Source organism: Schistocerca nitens, chromosome 2 (genome assembly GCF_023898315.1).
Source record: "Schistocerca nitens isolate TAMUIC-IGC-003100 chromosome 2, iqSchNite1.1, whole genome shotgun sequence".
In the NCBI taxonomy this organism is placed as follows: Eukaryota; Metazoa; Arthropoda; class Insecta; order Orthoptera; family Acrididae; genus Schistocerca; species Schistocerca nitens.
In genome coordinates, this window is record NC_064615.1 from 663,965,872 (window position 1) to 663,983,689 (window position 17,818).

Here is a 17,818-nt window from a genome sequence, read left to right on the forward strand (position 1 = left end):
GAGAGCAGGTAGCGGTGGCTAAACCGACAATGCCCAATCTGCAACCTGGTCAGAAGGACCTCTTCTCGCCGAGATGGTCGGGAGGAGGTTGTCCAAGCAGTTGGGAACGGTTTTACTGCCCGGAGGTTGTTTCCTTGAAGTGAGGACCAAGTATCTCAGTTATGTGACTGGATTTGTGATTTCCTGACAGAGGGGTCACAATTCATAGTAACTGATGGAAAGTCATTGAGTAAAACAGAAGTATATATGGATATAGTAACTGTTCTCGAAAGAACAGATACCATTGATGACAGTGCAGCTTCTCTAGAATAAATGATAATTAATTGAAACACTCAGCCGCTGACAGGTGTTGTTGACATACCTCGATGGGAACAGCCGAAAATGTGTGCCCCAACTGGGACTCGAACCCAGGATCTCCTGCTGACATGGCAGACGCTCTATCTATCTGAGCCACCGAGGACATAGATGAATAGTGTGACTGCAGGGACTTATCCCTTGCATGCTTCTCGTGAGACCCACATTCCCAACTGTCCACAATCTGCATACATAATGTTCCTAACACATATTTGTCCATCCACTCATTACTTGCGCACACTATGGTGACGATTCCCGTAAGAGTTCAGGCAACCTGTGCGCATTCACACAGATGAAGGTCAATGGTCGGGTAGCCATTTAACTATATATGAAGATAGTAACTATTCTCGAAAGAACAGATACCATTGAATTATTATTATTATTATTATTACCAATTTGATTGGACTTTCTTTGGTGCAGAAGCAGTCAAAAAAATATTTTTGTTAAACTGTTTGTGTTCATTCTGAGGATGTCTCTATAAAAATCAATTCTTCTTTTCCTCATTGTGTCAGAGTTTTTCAGTAGTTTGGTAAAGGGTTTTGTTTTCGATGTGAAGCAGTTTGCATGTGAATAATTTTGTTGTGGAATCTAGGCCCAAGACTTTTTCTTAATATCTTCCTTTCTTTGGTCTCCTGCCTTTCACCTGAACCACGGTTGGTGGTGGACAATGTGTCAGCCGCATACAAGGCTTTCAGTTTGATTACTGTATTCTAATGTCTTATTTTTGAATTCCATACAAGGGACTTCTTGTTAAGTGTTTTTGGTGAGTTGGAAGGTCAGTTCAACTTTCTACTTCTAGATTCCATTACTTTTTTCTATGTCTGTTTTTTGTTCTCCCATACTTTCTCTAGGGCACAGTTAAATAGCAGTGGGGAGAGTCCTTTCCTTGCTGTACACCAGTTTATGTCTCAAAAGGGTCAGAGAGTTTTCCCATAAATAAATAAATAAATAAAAAGGGGGACAAGACGGAGAGGTTCCACCTCAAAATAAAAACCAAATGAATAAATCAAATCACTGAAGAAGAAAGGAAAGAAAGATCAGAAAGAATGAAAAGATACTGGGCTAATTGAAAGGCACAGAGCATTCAAAATTAATTGATTTAATGTACCACAAAATGTTGAAATGGAAGAAGAAGAAGAAGGTATATAGATTTCTACAGTTTCTTTAAAAAGGGGTTTTATTTTGTGAGCAAGAGACAAAATTTTTATATTACTAGTACCAACTTTCTGAATGGCCAATGTTCAGTGTCACCTTTCGCACTCTCCCATCCCCCATCCATCAATTACAGTGTGTCACCGAACGTTACCTCTAATTTTCTTTAACACAAATTGTAGGTCTTTCCTCACATACAGCATAGTGTCAACTAACAAAACTGTTTCTTGTTCTGACAGGAGACTCCTGCTTGTAGCATCTGTCAGGGAGAGGTGTTCAGTGGATCATACTTGCCTTTCAGAAGATTATGTTAGTCAATAGGATACAATTTATTTGCCTAAATGGATGGGGGAAGGTGACCTAGATGCGTTAATAAGGGAAGATTGTAGTTCAATGTCCATCAACACCTAGATCATTAGGGGTGGACCACTGGCTCAGATAGACTAGGAATCCACAATGAATTTGCTGAAGGAACCATCTTCAGGTGTAATTTAGGAAAAACATGGAGACCCTTAATCAAGATCATTGGAAAGAAATTTATGTATTCCTTTCAAACAATCTCTGTGTCTTAATATGCCACTGTTTTTGTAGAAAGCTATAACACTTGTGTCACTGTGACGATTAAAAATGTCCACATAGAAGAAACACACATATCTCTGTCTCCTAAAGAGCAATACATTCTATAACAGGTTAAGCACTAATTCTAACCAAACTTGGAAAAAGAGACAGTATACATTTCAAAAAATACATAATAAAATAAAAATAAACTGCAAAGGTTCCACAAAAAACTGAGCCAAAGTAATTAGAAAATAGATGTACTAACTACCTCAGGAAACGTTTCTCCTAATAAATCAACCACTGTGTGAACCAAACAGGCAAAGAACCTAGGCTTTGCATTTAATTTTTCTGTAGCATAACGAACAGCACGTCGCAATATCCGTCGCAGCACATAACTAGAACATAAAAAAAAAAAAAAAAAAAAAAAAATAAAATAAAAAAAAATCACCTTTAGCAATCAAAGAGTAATTTAATAATTTATAAATAAAATAAGAAAAATCAATTCAGAACATTTAAAATTTATTGACATCATACTAGAGTACAATGTTAATAATTTCATAGAGGTTTAGCTATTCTTGGAGCAAGTGACATAAGTGACACAATTTTCCAATATGAAAGCTATTTCAGCTACAAGCTACAACAAATGGCAAAAGTTCAGGAATGCTCCAGAGTGTGTTGGGATCCTAAGTGTTTGTGTTGTACATTAATAAAATGATAGACAATATTCACAGTATCATCCTAGTTTTTGCATATGATGCCATTAATTATAATAAAGTACTGTCCAGAAAAGCTACACAAATATACAGTCAAATCTTTATAGGATCTTAAAGTGGTGCAAAAATTGGCAACTGACTTTAAATAGTCAGAAATAGAGCATTTTGCACCTCTCAAAACGAAAAAATGTAGAATCCTATTTTAGACTTCAGTTCATTAGTAAAATACTAGATAACTGTATTCAGTATCCAAAGGAAATAGCTTCCAAAACGCTGTTAAATCCATCCTAGAATACTGATCAAGTGTATGGGAGCCATTCCAAATACGCCTATTATGGGATACTGAATATATTCAAAGATGATCAGGACAAAGGGTCACAGGTTTGACACATGTGAGAGAATCACAAAGATGCTAAAAAATCTGAAGTAGTACATTCTTGAAGGTAGACACCAACTATCTTGTAAAAGTTTGTTTGCAATGAAACGAGGAATTTACAGATATATTACAACCTCCTATGTATCATTCCTGTATAAACCATGAAGACAAGTTCACATTAATTACAGTGCAACAGAGGCATTCTAGCTATCCTTCCCACACACTGTACTTAAATGGGATGAGAAGCAGCTCTAATATGAGGGGTCACAAAAAAAAAAAAAAACTGGAATTATTTTTGAAAGCTTTTTTTTTTTTTTTTTTTTTTTTTTTAAAACTACCTTATCCCCTTTGAAATACTCTCTATTGCAACTAATATATTTGTCCCACTGGTGCTTCCACTGTTCAAAACATTTTGTGTAGTCATCTTTAGAAATGGCCGACAGTTCCGCCCTGCTTTTTTCTTAACTTCTTCAATGTAGTCAAATCGGTGTCCTTTGATGCCTCTTTTCATGCATGAAAATAAGAAGTAGCAAGGAGCCAGGTCAGCTGAGTAAGGTGTATGGGGGCAGTGGAACCATGCCATTTTTAGCCAAAAACTGTCTAACAGTGATGGCTGTTTGTGCAGAAGCCTTGTCATGGTGAAAGAACCAGTCTACTGTCTGCCACAAATTTGCTGAACTGAGTAACCCACCAATCTCTGACAGTTGATCAGTTGTCTGTCAATGGTCTGTGACACAAGCTCTCGAATTTATTCAATATTTTCGTTGATTCGGGTAGATGATGGATGTCCAGAATGAGGTTTGTCATCAACTGACATGTCATCATCTTTAAATCGAGCAAACCACTCATACACTTGAGTTTTTCCCATAGCGTCATCTTGGAAAGCTGTTTTCAACATTAAAATAGCTTCAGCAGCATTTTTACTGAGCAGAGAACAATATTTCACAGGTGCACATTGTTCACTTGAACTTGCCATTATAAAAAACAAAAGAAGAATAAAATGACACTACCAAAAACGAACACTGCAGATGAACACACCCAGCCAGGTCGACAACACAGGCAGCAGTGAACTGGCAAGGAGTTGCGCTATACATGTTTAGTGGCAGAAATACATACTACACAAGCTCCACCCATAGCAATGTAACTCCGGTTTTTTCTTGGGTACCCTCTCGTAAGTTGTACAACAAGAGGATCCCTTTGCCCCATACTTCACAGTTGTTTGCAGGGTATAGATATAGAGTACAAATGGGTGTGGACTACATCACTTTAATTGCTTGTCATGGACCTCACGATGTACAACAGCCAACACTGATGCTTCACAACTGGAGGAAGGTATTTACTGTTTATTGGTTTTGGAAATACCATTATTGTTCCACCCTCATATACTTAAAATGAGGCAAATTCTTATTGCTACTGAGACAACATACAAAGCCAGTATACCTGGTTATTTTCTGTGGAATGTCATAGGCAGTTACAGCTGTTGATGACTTCTAGTAATAAATTGTCAACTTGTTTCTGTCAATTCTCTTTTACATCACACCACAATAAGCACAAGTGTAGAACTCTACAATTCCATGAAGATGAACTCGTAGGTTGTCTATTGTTAGGTAACAGAATGTAAACAGACTCAAATTTAGGATCGAACTCTACCACTTAACAAAAAGTGTGAGTATGAATAATGCTGTGGTGTTATAAATATGGAAGCAGTTACTCACATAATAGCCACTACTAAAGTATTTACATAATAATGTGGGTTTTTATTTATAAAGTCATAGGATTATTCCAAGCTACAATGTAATTGATAGCAGCTGGCAGCGAATCACTCTAGTCACGTGGTCTATAGATGACAACAAATCTGTTTGCAGTCACTGAACTCATTTCAGAGGAGAGTTGGTAACTGAGAGCACAGGAGAAAATTGTACAAAGACCAAAATTTACATATTCATTTGTTATGTAAAACGAATGTTTTGCAAATCCTATCAAAAATTTAATAATAGCTTCCAAGTTATCATTGGTGATATTCTGTGACTGGTTAAACTTCCCATGCAGTCTTACTGTTACAAAGCACCATAGGTACATATTAGCATATTTTTAGAGAGTACAGACATCTGGGAGGTCCAACATTCCAACCCCTTCCCCCTCCCCTTCCCCCCAACCTTCACCAATGACTCCCCCCGTCTCTAATGACCTCCTTGGTGGCAGAATGTTAAACCCTAATATTCCTTCCTTTTTCCTTCTACTAATGACAACATGCTTGACCTAAATCGGCCTCAAGTGTGCTGTTTCTCTTCTCACCACTGAGAAATGCATAAACAGGGGTGGGTAACATTCACAATGATGAAAAACTGAGATTCTTGCAGCATGAGACAGTTTTTATGAATTTAGTAGGTTTCTTGGCTCCAACAACAGTTTGTCAAGCATTTCTACGATCCTCCCACATTGTCTAAACAAACCCGCGAAAAATTGTGCATTTCTTCTTCAAGAAAAGGAAAAACAGTGAGTGTATATGGACTGGGGGAAAGGAATGAAAAAGAAAAGCACCTGGTAGAATTTTGCACAGAGCATAATTTAATCATCACTAACACTTGGTATAACAATCATGAAAGAATGCTGTTAGTTACGTGTTCCATTGATCAATCTCACGGAAACCGTTGATGATGTAGAACGTGTCAACTGCATAAGAAATGCACACATGAATCAAGGTTTTTAAGCTTAAAGTTTTTATCACATATCGCATTCCATTAAATGGCACAAAATGCAAACGATACCTATAGATTCATTTATTCCTATTCAAGAATTCATCTATGGTATAGAAGGAGTTGTCAAGGATATATGATTTCAATTTATTTTTTAAACTATTACTGCTTTCTGTCAGACATTTTAGTTCATCTGGAAATTTATCAAAAAGTTTTACAGCAGCATATTGTTCCCCTTTCTGTGTCAAAGACAGGTCAAGCAGAGGACAGTGTAAGTCTGTCTTTCTTCTAGTATTATAATCATCAATGTCACTGTTGTTTTTAAACAACTCCATGCTGTTGAGAACCAGTTTCATTACTGAGTAAATGTACTGTGAGGCTGTTGTAAGAATTCCTAACCTTTTAAACAGATGTGCGACTATGAGCCCCACACATTATTCTGACCACTTTCTTTGGAGCAGTGAAAACTTTTTGCCTAAGTGTTGAGTTACCCCAAAATATTAATCCATATGAAATCCAAGTGAAAATATGTTAGCTTGCTGATTTCTATATCCTCAAAATTATCAATTATTCTGATTGAAAAAGCCACTGATCCTAGTCGTTTTAGGAGATCCAAGATATGAATTTCCAATTAAGATTCTCATGTACATGTACAGCCAAAAACTTAGTATGCTCCACCCTGGCTACTTACTTTTGTAGTAGAAAGTTTGCAGTAGAAAATCAGATGTACTGTGTTTTTTCAAAGTTCAGAGCAAGTCCATTTGTAGAAAACAGATCAATAACCTATCCAAAGAAATTACTTGTATCATTTTCTATTGGAGTTTCTTTTACTGGATTACTAATGATGCTTGTATCATCATCGAACAATGTCAGTTAACTTCTTGTTTCAGATAAGAAGGGAAGTCATTTACATATATCAAGAACAGAAGGGGACCCATGATCGAAGCCCATGGAACACCTAATGTAATTTCACCCCAGTTAGATGAAGAAACTTTTTCTTCCTTTTCTGTAGATATGACTTAAACCACTCATATGCTGTTCCATTTATACCGTAGAATTGTAATTTCTGTAACATAATGACATGGTTCACACAGTAAAATGCTTTGGACAAGTCACAGAAAATTCCTATTGATGACATCTTACTATTTAGATGCTCTATTATGTGTGCAGCAAAATTGTATATTGCTGTTCCAGTAGAACAGCATTTTTGAAATACAAACTTTGATTTACTAAGTATCCCTTTACTGTTGAGATGGCTAACCACTCTGGAATACATTACTTTCTCGACGATTTTTGAACATGATGTAAGCAAAGTTACTAGCCAGTAATTATTGACATCTGTGGTATCCCCTTTCTTGTCGAGAGGCTTGACAATGTCATATTTTAACCTGTCTGGGAAAATACCTTGTGTTAATGATTCATTATATGTATGACTCAGAACAACAGCTTAACTGCTCCACATTGTTTTAATATCTTGTTGGAGAAGTCATCTACTCATCATCATCATCATCATCATCATCATCATCATCATCATCATCATCTAAGACTGATTATGCTTTTCAGCGTTCAGTCTGGAGCATAGCCCCCCTCCATGATCCCCTATTCAGTGCTAACATTGGTGCCTCTTCTGATGTTAAACCTGTTACTTCAAAATCATTCTTAACCGAATTGAGGTACCTTCTCCTTGGTCTGCCCTGACTCCTCCTACCCTCTACTGCTGAACCCATGAGTCTCTTGGGTAACCTTGCTTCTCCCATGCGTGTAGCATGACCCCACCATCTAAGCCTGTTCGCCCTGACTGCTACATCTATAGAGTTCATTCCCAGTTTTTCTTTGATTTCCTCATTGTGGACACCCTCCTGCCATTGTTCCCATCTACTAGTACCTGCAATCATCCTAGCTACTTTCATATCCGTAACCTCAACCTTGTTGATAAGGTAACCTGAATCCACCCAGCTTTCGCTCCCATACAACAAAGTTGGTCGAAAGATTGAACAGTGCACAGATAACTTAAGTCTTGGTACTGACTTCCTTCTTGCAGAAGAGAGTAGATCATAGCTGAGCACTCACTTCATTAGCTTTGCTACACTTCACTTCCAGTTCTTTCACTATGTTGCCATCCTGTGAGAATATGCATCCTAAGTACTTGAAACCGTCCACCTATTCTAACTTTGTTCCTCCTATTTGGCACTCAATCCGTTTATATTTCTTTCCCACTGACATTACTTTCGTTTTGGAGATGCTAATCTTCATACCATAGTCCTTACATTTCTGATCTAGCTCTGAAATATTACTTTGCAAACTTCCAATCGAATCTGCCATCACAACTAAGTCATCCGCATATGCAAGACTGCTTATTTATTTGCCGCAAGCTAAAGATCTGGTCCTGACAACCTCTTAAGAGGCCTAAACCCACACTGATTTTCATCCAATTGGTCCTCAACTAATACTCGCACTTTCCTTTCAACAATACCTGAGAAGATTTTACCCACAACGCTGATTAAAGAGATACCTCTGTAGTTGTTACAATCTTTTCTGTTTCCATGTTTAAAGATTGGTGTGATTACTGCTTTTGTCCAGTCTGATGGAACCTGTCCCGACTCCCAGACCATTTCAATTATCCTGTGTAGCCATTTAAGACCTGACATTCCACTGCATTTGATGAGTTCCGACTTAATTTCATCCACCCCAGCTGCTTTATTGCACTGCAATCTATTGACCATTTTCTCCACTTCCTCAAATGTGATCCTATTTCCATCATCATTCCTATCCCATTCTACCTTGAAATCTGAAACATTACTGATCGTATTTTCACCTACATTGAGCAACTCTTCAAAATATTCCCTCCATCTGCCCAAGGCATCCACAGGATTCACCAGCAGTTTTCCTGACCTGTCCAAAATACTTGTCATTTCCTTCTTACCTCCCTTTCAAAGACTGCTAATACACTCCAGAATGGTTTTCCAGCAGCTTGACCCATAGTCTCCAACCTGCTTCCAAAGTCTTCCCAAGATTTCTTCTTGGATGCTGCAATTATCTGTTTGGCTTTGTTTCTTTCTTCAACATAACTTTCTCTGTCTACCTGAGTTCTAGTATGTAGCCATTTTTGATACGCCTTCTTTTTCCTTTTACAGGCTGCCTTGACTGTGTCATTCCACCAAGCTGTTTGTTTCATCCTACTTTTACAAACTACTGTTCCAAGACATTCTTTAGCCACTTCTAGTACTGTTTCTCTGTACCTTGTCCATTCCTTTTCCAATGACTGTAATTGACTACATTCAACTAACTGGTACCTTTCTGAGATCACTGTTATGTACTTGTGCCTGATTTCCTTATCCTGAAGTTTCTCCACTCTTTTCCTCCTACATATGGACCTGACCTCCTGCACTTTCGGCCTCACAATCCCAATTTAACTGCAGATTAAATAATGATCAGTGTCATCAAAGAATCCCCTGAATACACGTGTGTCCCTCACAGCCTTCCTGAATTCCTGATCTGTTATTATATAGTCAATGACAGATCTGGTTCCCCTGCCTTCCCAAATATACCGGTGAATGTTCTTATGTCATCTACTCAAAGAGAATTTTTTTAAAAAGATTTAATGATTTTTCCTTATTTCACAAGGGGTTGTTAGATGAAAATTAATCTTAGAAGGATTTCTCAAAACTGATCTTCCATGTACTGCTTGGCTTTTTCTTTTGAACTATTCTCACCAATTTTTTCACCTATACTTAAGAAACAGTGGTTAAATACATTAGCTACTTTTGTATTGTTTGTTAAGATGGTATCATTGTATTTAATAGTAATACTACCTGCACCAGTCATTACTCTCTCTTCCAACAACATTCCACACTGATTTGATTTTATTGCCCTAGTTGTTAATTTCATCTCTAATATACATATTTTTTGATTTTCTGACAACTTGTCTCAGTATGTTACAGTAACTTTTATAGTGTAAAATTACTTTTGGGTCTTTACTAATTCTTGCTGTCTCATACAGTTTTCTTTTTATTCCTGAAGACACTTAAATACCTATAATAATCCAAGGTTTCTTTGAAAACTGTTTGTACTTACACATAGTAATTTCTTTGGGGCAACTATGTTCAAAAAGGGATATAAATTTATCAAGAAATAGGTTGCATTTATCATTAGCATTTGGTTCATTGTATACATCGCCCCAATTAACATTTCTTAAACTTTCTCTGAGGTGCTCTATAGATACCAGGTTGACCAGCATTACACGTTTACTTAATGGTCTCTAAATGGTACACCCTGTTAGGTTTTGTAAGTTAATCAATTGTGCATCATGGTCTGATAATCCATTTATCACTGGGAGAGCGTGACAGATTAATAACTTCTTCTTTTTGTCTGACAGACACCATAACATGGTGTGAATAGTTCCCAATCTCCTAATTGGGACCTATACATTGTTGCTGGTATCAACACTACATTATCTAGCTGTAGTTCACATGCACAAACCTCAAAGTGCTGACCGACACAAAATTTGCTTACTTCTATAGTTCTGCACTTATACACTTGTTTTGTGTACATGGCAACTCCTCCTTTGTCCATGATGGATCAGCAGGTATAAGGAGCTACATTATAATAATTTATACCGACACTTTCCATCCCCACAGTTACATAGTGTTCAGACAGACAAAATATATCAATCTCATTCTTATTTTTATTTCTGAGATCATCTAAACACACTAACAGCTCATCTACTTTATTTTGTATTACCCTGATATTTTGACGAAGTAAATTGATACTACCCTTAGCTTTATCCCTATTTAGTGTACACGAAGCTTCTTTTATTCTACTTTTCTTGATTGTTGTCTGTCTGGACTTTGGCTTGAACTTAAATAAACCTGCCTGCCTGATGCCATTAACCACAGGGATCATCCCTTGTGTGACTGTGAACCCACTTACAATATCTGCTAGTAGAGAAGCCAGGGTTGCCACAAGTTTCCCCAAGTGAAATTCCCTGATATTTTCCTGATTTCCAGACAAGTTTTAACATTTTTCCCTGACAAATTTTGAGATGTCAAGGGTAAGTTAAGACGTAAGTTGACAATCTGTCTCTGCAGCTACAGTACAAGAAACAATAGTGCAAACAAGGAAATACCCAAAAAATAGCTTGCAAGCAGATGATGTTTCCTTATGTGAGCAAAAATCTTAAGTACTAACATCATCATCTTCTGTAATGAACTGTTTTTAGATGGAGAAAGCAAGCCAAATGGTATGTATTTTTCATTAAGACCACTGATGATATTTTATCCAAAAAAAAAAAAAAAAAACAAAAAAACAAAAAAAAAAAACCAACCACATTTGCTGACAAAAATACGTGTTTCCTTGGAGTCACAACAGATTTAAAATGCCTTCACCTACTAACTTCAGAAAAAAGTAGGCATCTTGAAAGAAGTGGTTAAGGCGGGGAAGAATTGTGTAAACCAACACTGTAGGTGATCACCAATAAAATGTTGGTTCTACTATATTTGTTACTGTTGGTTATTACTCACTGTGTTACATCTATTATTCTAAAGGTATTGTGTGATTTTTCTTTCAAGAAATACATTAGTACATAGCGTACAAACCACCATCAACTGACAATTTTCTTATTCTTATTGTCCATAATTTCTAACGTACTTTTGAAGTGTCAAAATGTACTAGAACAAACAAAATGTCTATAAAACGCCACAATGTACAATGTTCTTGAGGTGAGATAGTTGCAATTCCTGGAAGCCACTGCCCATGGCCTCTGGCCTGCTGTGGCATTATGCCACACACAAACAGACCTGGCCTGTGGACAGATTGGTGAGACTAGATTCGAGAGGCCGGGCCTACACGTTAGTGGGAACCAAATGGATTCAGATTGGCAGGCTTAATCCATTATAGATACCCACAGAAACAGCCTGTGGTTTTGTCCAGTCAAGGAAATCCAATCATATGGCCAGCTGTTCACAAGCCACAGACAGAATATTGATGAAATGAGACCATGGCGATCAATCCATGCAACAGGTAAGTTACTGAAACACACTGAGAATCAATAATAACGAAAATAAGTAGCAACTCACCATAAAGAGGGTGATCACTGAGCTGCAGGCAGCCACATACAAAAGACAATCACACTCTCACAACTAATTTTTCAGCCATTACTTTTGTCGGAAAATGAGAGCACGCGCGCGCCCACACACACACACACACACACACACACACACACACACACACACACACACACACAACTCCTGCACACATGACCGCTGTCTCTGGCTGCTGCATCTACAGTCTCTGAGAATCAGATCCAGACAAACTACTCCTCATGCCTCGCTGCCTCTCATTGGCAGCTGCTAGGCTAGTGACAAGAAGTGGTGGCAGCACTAACTGCAAGCTGAGGGGAATAGTAGGACGGGGAGAAATGGTAGTAATGAGGAGAGTAGGGAAGCGGTACTCAGATGCACCCAGCCAGTGACAATGCACAACACCTCAGTAAACAAACCATTTCATCTACTGAGACAAAAAACGAGATTTTTCCAGTGTTTTTTTCAAATTTCCCTGATTTCTCTGACGTGTTTGAAATACCCTGATTTCCAGAACCTGTGCAATCCTGGAAGCTAACTTTTCTTTCCCCTTCCTATTTAGGTGCATGCCATGTGTAGTGTATCACCATCTGCCAATAGCATCAACTGAAACAACACTTATGTGAGATTATGCCGGTGTCTGTTCAGCTCACTGCTGAAAGACCTCCACAAATCGCACACTTGTGTGCCCAGTTTCTGCTCCTATTTTAGACAGGTCACTTCCTAATACTATATCTTGGAGTCAGAGCCAGGCAGTTTCCTGCTCCCCCAACTATAATGACCTGATCTTCCTTCTCAAAGTCCCTGCATAGCTGACCTAAGTTTTCTGTCACCTGGCTAAGGCTAGCACTTGGTTTCACAAAACTTGCGACCTGATATCTTGCACCCAATTTCCCCTGAAGCTGCTGGCTTACACCCCTTCCATGACTGCTACCTAGAAGCAGAATTCTTCTTTTCCTATTCTGATTTGATCCCGACCTGTCTTTTTTCTTTAAGTGACACCAATTGCTGACAGACAGCAATACAGAGATCATCAGAGGGACCGCAAGAACTAGCAAGCTAAGGTACGAGGACTGCAGCTTTGGCAGCAGCATCAGCGGCCTTATTTCCTGTCAGATCAACGTGACTAGGAACCCACATAAACACCACAGCGGCTTCACCAAGAGTGAGCAATTGCAGCTTTCCAGAACCCACTGTACTACAGGATGGATGGTGTAGAGCATACAGAGGGTTTGAAGGGTACACAAAGTCTGAGCAGATGATGCCACTGAAAGTCTGTGTCACCAGATGTACTGCATGCTCTGATACAGGGCAAAGAGCTCTGCTGTAAATACTGATCAGTATTACAAAAGCTGATATCAAAGAATGTCAGTGCCAATGACAAAGGCATACCAGACACCACGGTCGATCCAACAGCCATCAGTGTACACTAAGGTACTATCATGAAGTTTCGTGCGAAGATCGTGAAAGTGAAGGCGACAGAGCAAGGCTGGAGTAGTGTCCTTAGGAAGTGAATGAAGGCCAAGGTGAACACAGGCCACCACACAAAGCCAAGGTGGTGAAGAGTTCAAACCAATCATGAAAGGTGCAGGTGGCATGAAGTTAAGCTGCCGGAGTAAGAGCTGAAAGCGAACTCAATGAGGTAACAGAGAAGAGGTACGTGCCCCATCCTGGCGATCAAAGGAGTCATTGAAGGACGCAGCACAGGATGGGTGGCCACACATGGCAGACAAACAACATGCGTATCTGCTGAGAAGAAAGCCACGGTGATAGGACAGCGGTAGTTCAACACCTTCTGCATACAGACTCTCAACCAGGCTAGTGTAAAAGGTGCCAATGGCCAAATGGATGCCATGATGGTGGATAGTATTGAGACAGCATAAGGGACAGACATGCAGATGCATAAACAAAACACCCATAGTCTAGTTTCGAATGGACAAGGGACTGGTGCAAATGGAGGAGGTTGGTTCGATCTGCTCCCCAGAAAGTACCATTGCGGACAAATAGAACATGGAGACACATGGGAGGACCTCTAAAGTTTCCTATTGAGTATGAGCCCCGGAAATATCATAGTTTCAACAAACAGAAGAGCATCAGGCCCAAGATGTAAAGATGGTGGACGAAACCAATAGCACAGCCAGAAATTCATACAAACAGTTTTGTCAGTGGAAAAATGAAAGCCATTTTCTATGCTACACAAGTAAAGACGATTGCGACATCGCTGAAGACACCGCTGAATGGGACAGCTCCATACAGAACTGCGATAGACGGTAACATCGTCAACGAAAAGGGAGTCGGAGATGCCTGGCTGGAGACAGGCTATTATAGAGTTAATGGTGATAGCAAACAGGACTCTCAGGATGGAAGCTTGAGGCACACCATTTTCCTCGATAGAGGTGTCCAACAAGGCAGAACCCACACATATATTGAAAATGCAGTCTTCTAAAAATTCCTCAAGAAAACGGGGCAAGCGGCCATGGAAGCCCCACTTCTAGAGAGGACGGACAGTCATCCAGCCAGTGCCGTAGGTTTTCTCCAAATCGAAAAACGCGGCTACAGTCTGGGATTTCTGCAGAAACCCATTCATGACATGGATGGATAAAGTGACGAGATGGTTAACTGCAGAATGGCACACTCGGAATCTACACTTTGCAGTGGTTAGTAAATTGCAAGAGTCGAGCCACCATACCACCTGGGCATGTATCACATGTATCACCTTGGAAACACAGATAGTGAGAGAAACGGGGCAGTAGTTAGAAAGAAGGTTTTTGTCCTTACTGGGCTTCAGTAGGGTTATGACAGTGGCTTCATGCCAGCATCTGTGATACGTGCCCTCTGCCCAGATGTGGTTGTATGTATGAAGCACCAAGTGCTTGCTTGCAAGAGAAAGGTGCTGTAACATCTACATGTGAACATTGTCTGACCGTGGGCGGAGGATTGGGATGAAGTGAGAGTACAATCTAGCTCACTCATAGTAAAGGTGGCATAGTAGCATTCAGGATTCTGAGAAGAGAATGGTATCGCTTGAGCCTCTTCTGCTCATTTCTGATAGCCGAAGGCAGGGCGACAGTGGGAGGAGCAGGAAATCTCCATAAAATGGCGGCCCATAATGTTGGAGATAGCATAGGGTTCACGATGACATCGTCTGCTAGTCAGGCTGGAAATTGTGGAAAGGATCTTGGTCCCAGAGAGCCACTGGAGGTTGGCCCACACAATGGAAGAGGACGTGTAAATGTTAAAAGAACTAGTGAATGAAATACAGTTTGCCATCATAAGATTACGGTTAGAAACATGAAGGGCACATCTCCGCTCGCAAATTGTGTCCGTGGCACACCTCAGTCCACCAAAGGCCTAGGACACGTCATGGTAAAGAGTAAGTTCAAGGAATAGAATGTTCTGCGGCAGTAAGGACAACATTTGCACAATATTCCACCAGGTCATCACAACTGGGAAAGTGTTGTTCCTCGGAGGTTGCCAGGGAGGAGTAAAGCCTCCATTCGACCTTAGTAAGCTGCCATTTGGGCGTGCATGTAGGTGGGGTAGTCAGCGAATGGATGGCACATGGGAAATGGTTGCTCAAGTAAGTGTCAGAGAGAACAGACCAATCAAGATGTTCGGCAAGCTGCGCAGTGCAGGAGGATAGATCCAAATGGGAATAGGTGTGTGTGGAATCTGAAAGGGACATGGCAGCTCCTGTGTTAAGGCAGAGGAGGTTAAGTTGATCGAGTAGGTCACCCATGAGTGCAATTCTCTGATAGGTTCTGGGAGAACGCACCGAGCAGCAGGAAGGGGTGAGGTACCTCCCCAATAAGCTCAAGGAAATATGCCCCGATGACAAAGAATGACAGAGGGATATAGACGGTACAAAAGGGAAAGGTCTAGTGAGGAAGGAAAAGGCAAAGTGCAATAGCTTTAGGGCATGTAATCAGGGAGATGGGTTTACTATGATTGTCATCTCTTACGAGCAGCACGACTCTCCCATGACATGGAATGCCGTCCACGGGGTGGAAGGTCAAAATGGACTGGGAAGAAATGTGAGAGCTCAAACCGAATGTGAGGACGCAATTTTGTTTCCTGAAGCCAGAGAACAAGTGGATGCTGCGATTCTCAGAGCAGCCATAAATCCTCTTTGTTGGACTGAAGACCATGAACGTTCCATTCATGGAGCGTTCCAACAAGGAAAAAGTGAGGGGTGTCACCTCACTGGCTGCCAAGTGCCAGCCTTCGAAGACTCACTGCTATAGGACACAGAGGCAGGAGGATCCTACTCTATGAGGCCTACAGAAGTGTCAGCATTTTCATTTTGTCAGCCTGCAGAGTCCGGCGCAGAAAAACGGTTGATGGTGCGCACCAGAGACATGGAGTTCAGTCGGGCGAGGGTATCATGAGATGACACCATTGAAGAGGATCTTTGAGTCAGTGAAGGAGAAGACCATTTGCCTTTGTTTGACTTCTTCGAGCCTTTCTGGTTTTCAGAGGAAGAGTCAGATGTCGGATGGCTGTAAGAAGTTTTCACAGGAGTATTCCTTCTGTCCTTTCTGTTTCTGGCCTGCCAGTTGTGTAGCTGGTGACAGCCCCATGAGGCCAAAGTTTGGCGGCATGTTGCACAGCGGGAGGAGGAGACGGGGATGCTACCGTGACACTGGATGATTTTTTCAACTGGGACGCTAAATTTGAGGTCACATATCTGTGTGGGAATGTCCTTCATGGCGCAAGGCGTAGCAAGAACGGTACTGTAGGTGCCAAATGGCAGAACACAGGGTTTCCAACTAGCCAACAACTTGCAAGCTATCAGGTAAGGCACTTTTTCCCCTCACCCGCATCTCCTGGACAGCCCACTCAGTAAGATATACGGGACAATCATGGGAGGAGGCAGCATGGTTGCCATTGCAGTTGATGCAGTGGGGAGAAGGAGGCAGACAATCGCCCTTGTGTGCATCACTACCACAGGTTACACATTTGTTTGGGTGTCGACAGGACTCTCGAATGTGGTTATAACGATGACACGGGTAGCAACACATTGGGTTTGGAATATACTGTTTGACCTTAATAGCTTCATAAGCTGCTTTGATCTTTGACAGAAGAACCACTCTATCAAAAGTGGGCACTAAGGAGGCATCTACCTTTTTCATCACCCAATAGACGGCAAAGGCTGAGAGGTACATTTGGACTTCGGCCTCGGTCAGACCATCAAGCAGGCCAGTGTATCACCATGTGAAGAATTCAGCGTTCGATGGGCCTGGACACTAACATAACAGCCATGGAGGAGCAAAGCTCCAAACAGTTGTGCTTGAGAATCAGAACTAGTCTTCAAAAGCAAAGTGCCATGTGTAAACAAGAGCAGGATTTCACAGGACCAGCAATTGCATCAACACCTTTATGAATAATAAATGGATTTACCATAGCAATGGACTGACTGTCTTCCATACGTGAAACTACAAGGAACCATGGTGCAGCTGGGAGGGTCTTTGAATCATTAGCCTCATTCCGTTTACATTTCGTAGCCACTGACTGTGAAGATGATTGGCTATTTGGGAGAAAATCCCCCACGATTGGCAGCGTCTCTGATGGCACACTCCTTTCAACTGGGATCCCCCTTCACAAGGGGGCGCACCCACCCTACGTGATTGTTCACACCTCAGGTCACACCTCCCATACACATGACAGAGGGACCAATTGGTAATCTGGGAAGGTAGCAGCTCAGCCAATCACCCCTCCCTGGGCCTGGCCTGTACCAGGGAGTATGTGCGAACCCTAAGTGTCAACCCGGGGTTGGGAATTATGTGTTAGCCAGTCACCTGTTATGCATCAGATGCGTGGGCTGGCTTTCATTCAGGAGCGCACAGAGGAAGAAGAAAAAGAGAAAGCTCAAAACACCAAAGTGGAGGAAGG

The 17,818-nt window shown here is 40.7% G+C and overlaps 1 protein-coding gene across 2 annotated transcripts in view; it reads right to left on the reverse strand.

The window, feature by feature from the left end:
- LOC126236775 (alanine--tRNA ligase, cytoplasmic) overlaps positions 1–17,818 on the reverse strand; it is a 205,355-nt gene that overhangs the window by 112,902 nt on the left and 74,635 nt on the right. For both annotated transcript variants that reach the window (XM_049946353.1, XM_049946352.1), the window contains exon 8: positions 2,333–2,459. In XM_049946353.1, the coding sequence (XP_049802310.1) occupies positions 2,333–2,459 (127 nt within the window). The remainder of the gene's footprint in view (positions 1–2,332; positions 2,460–17,818) is intronic.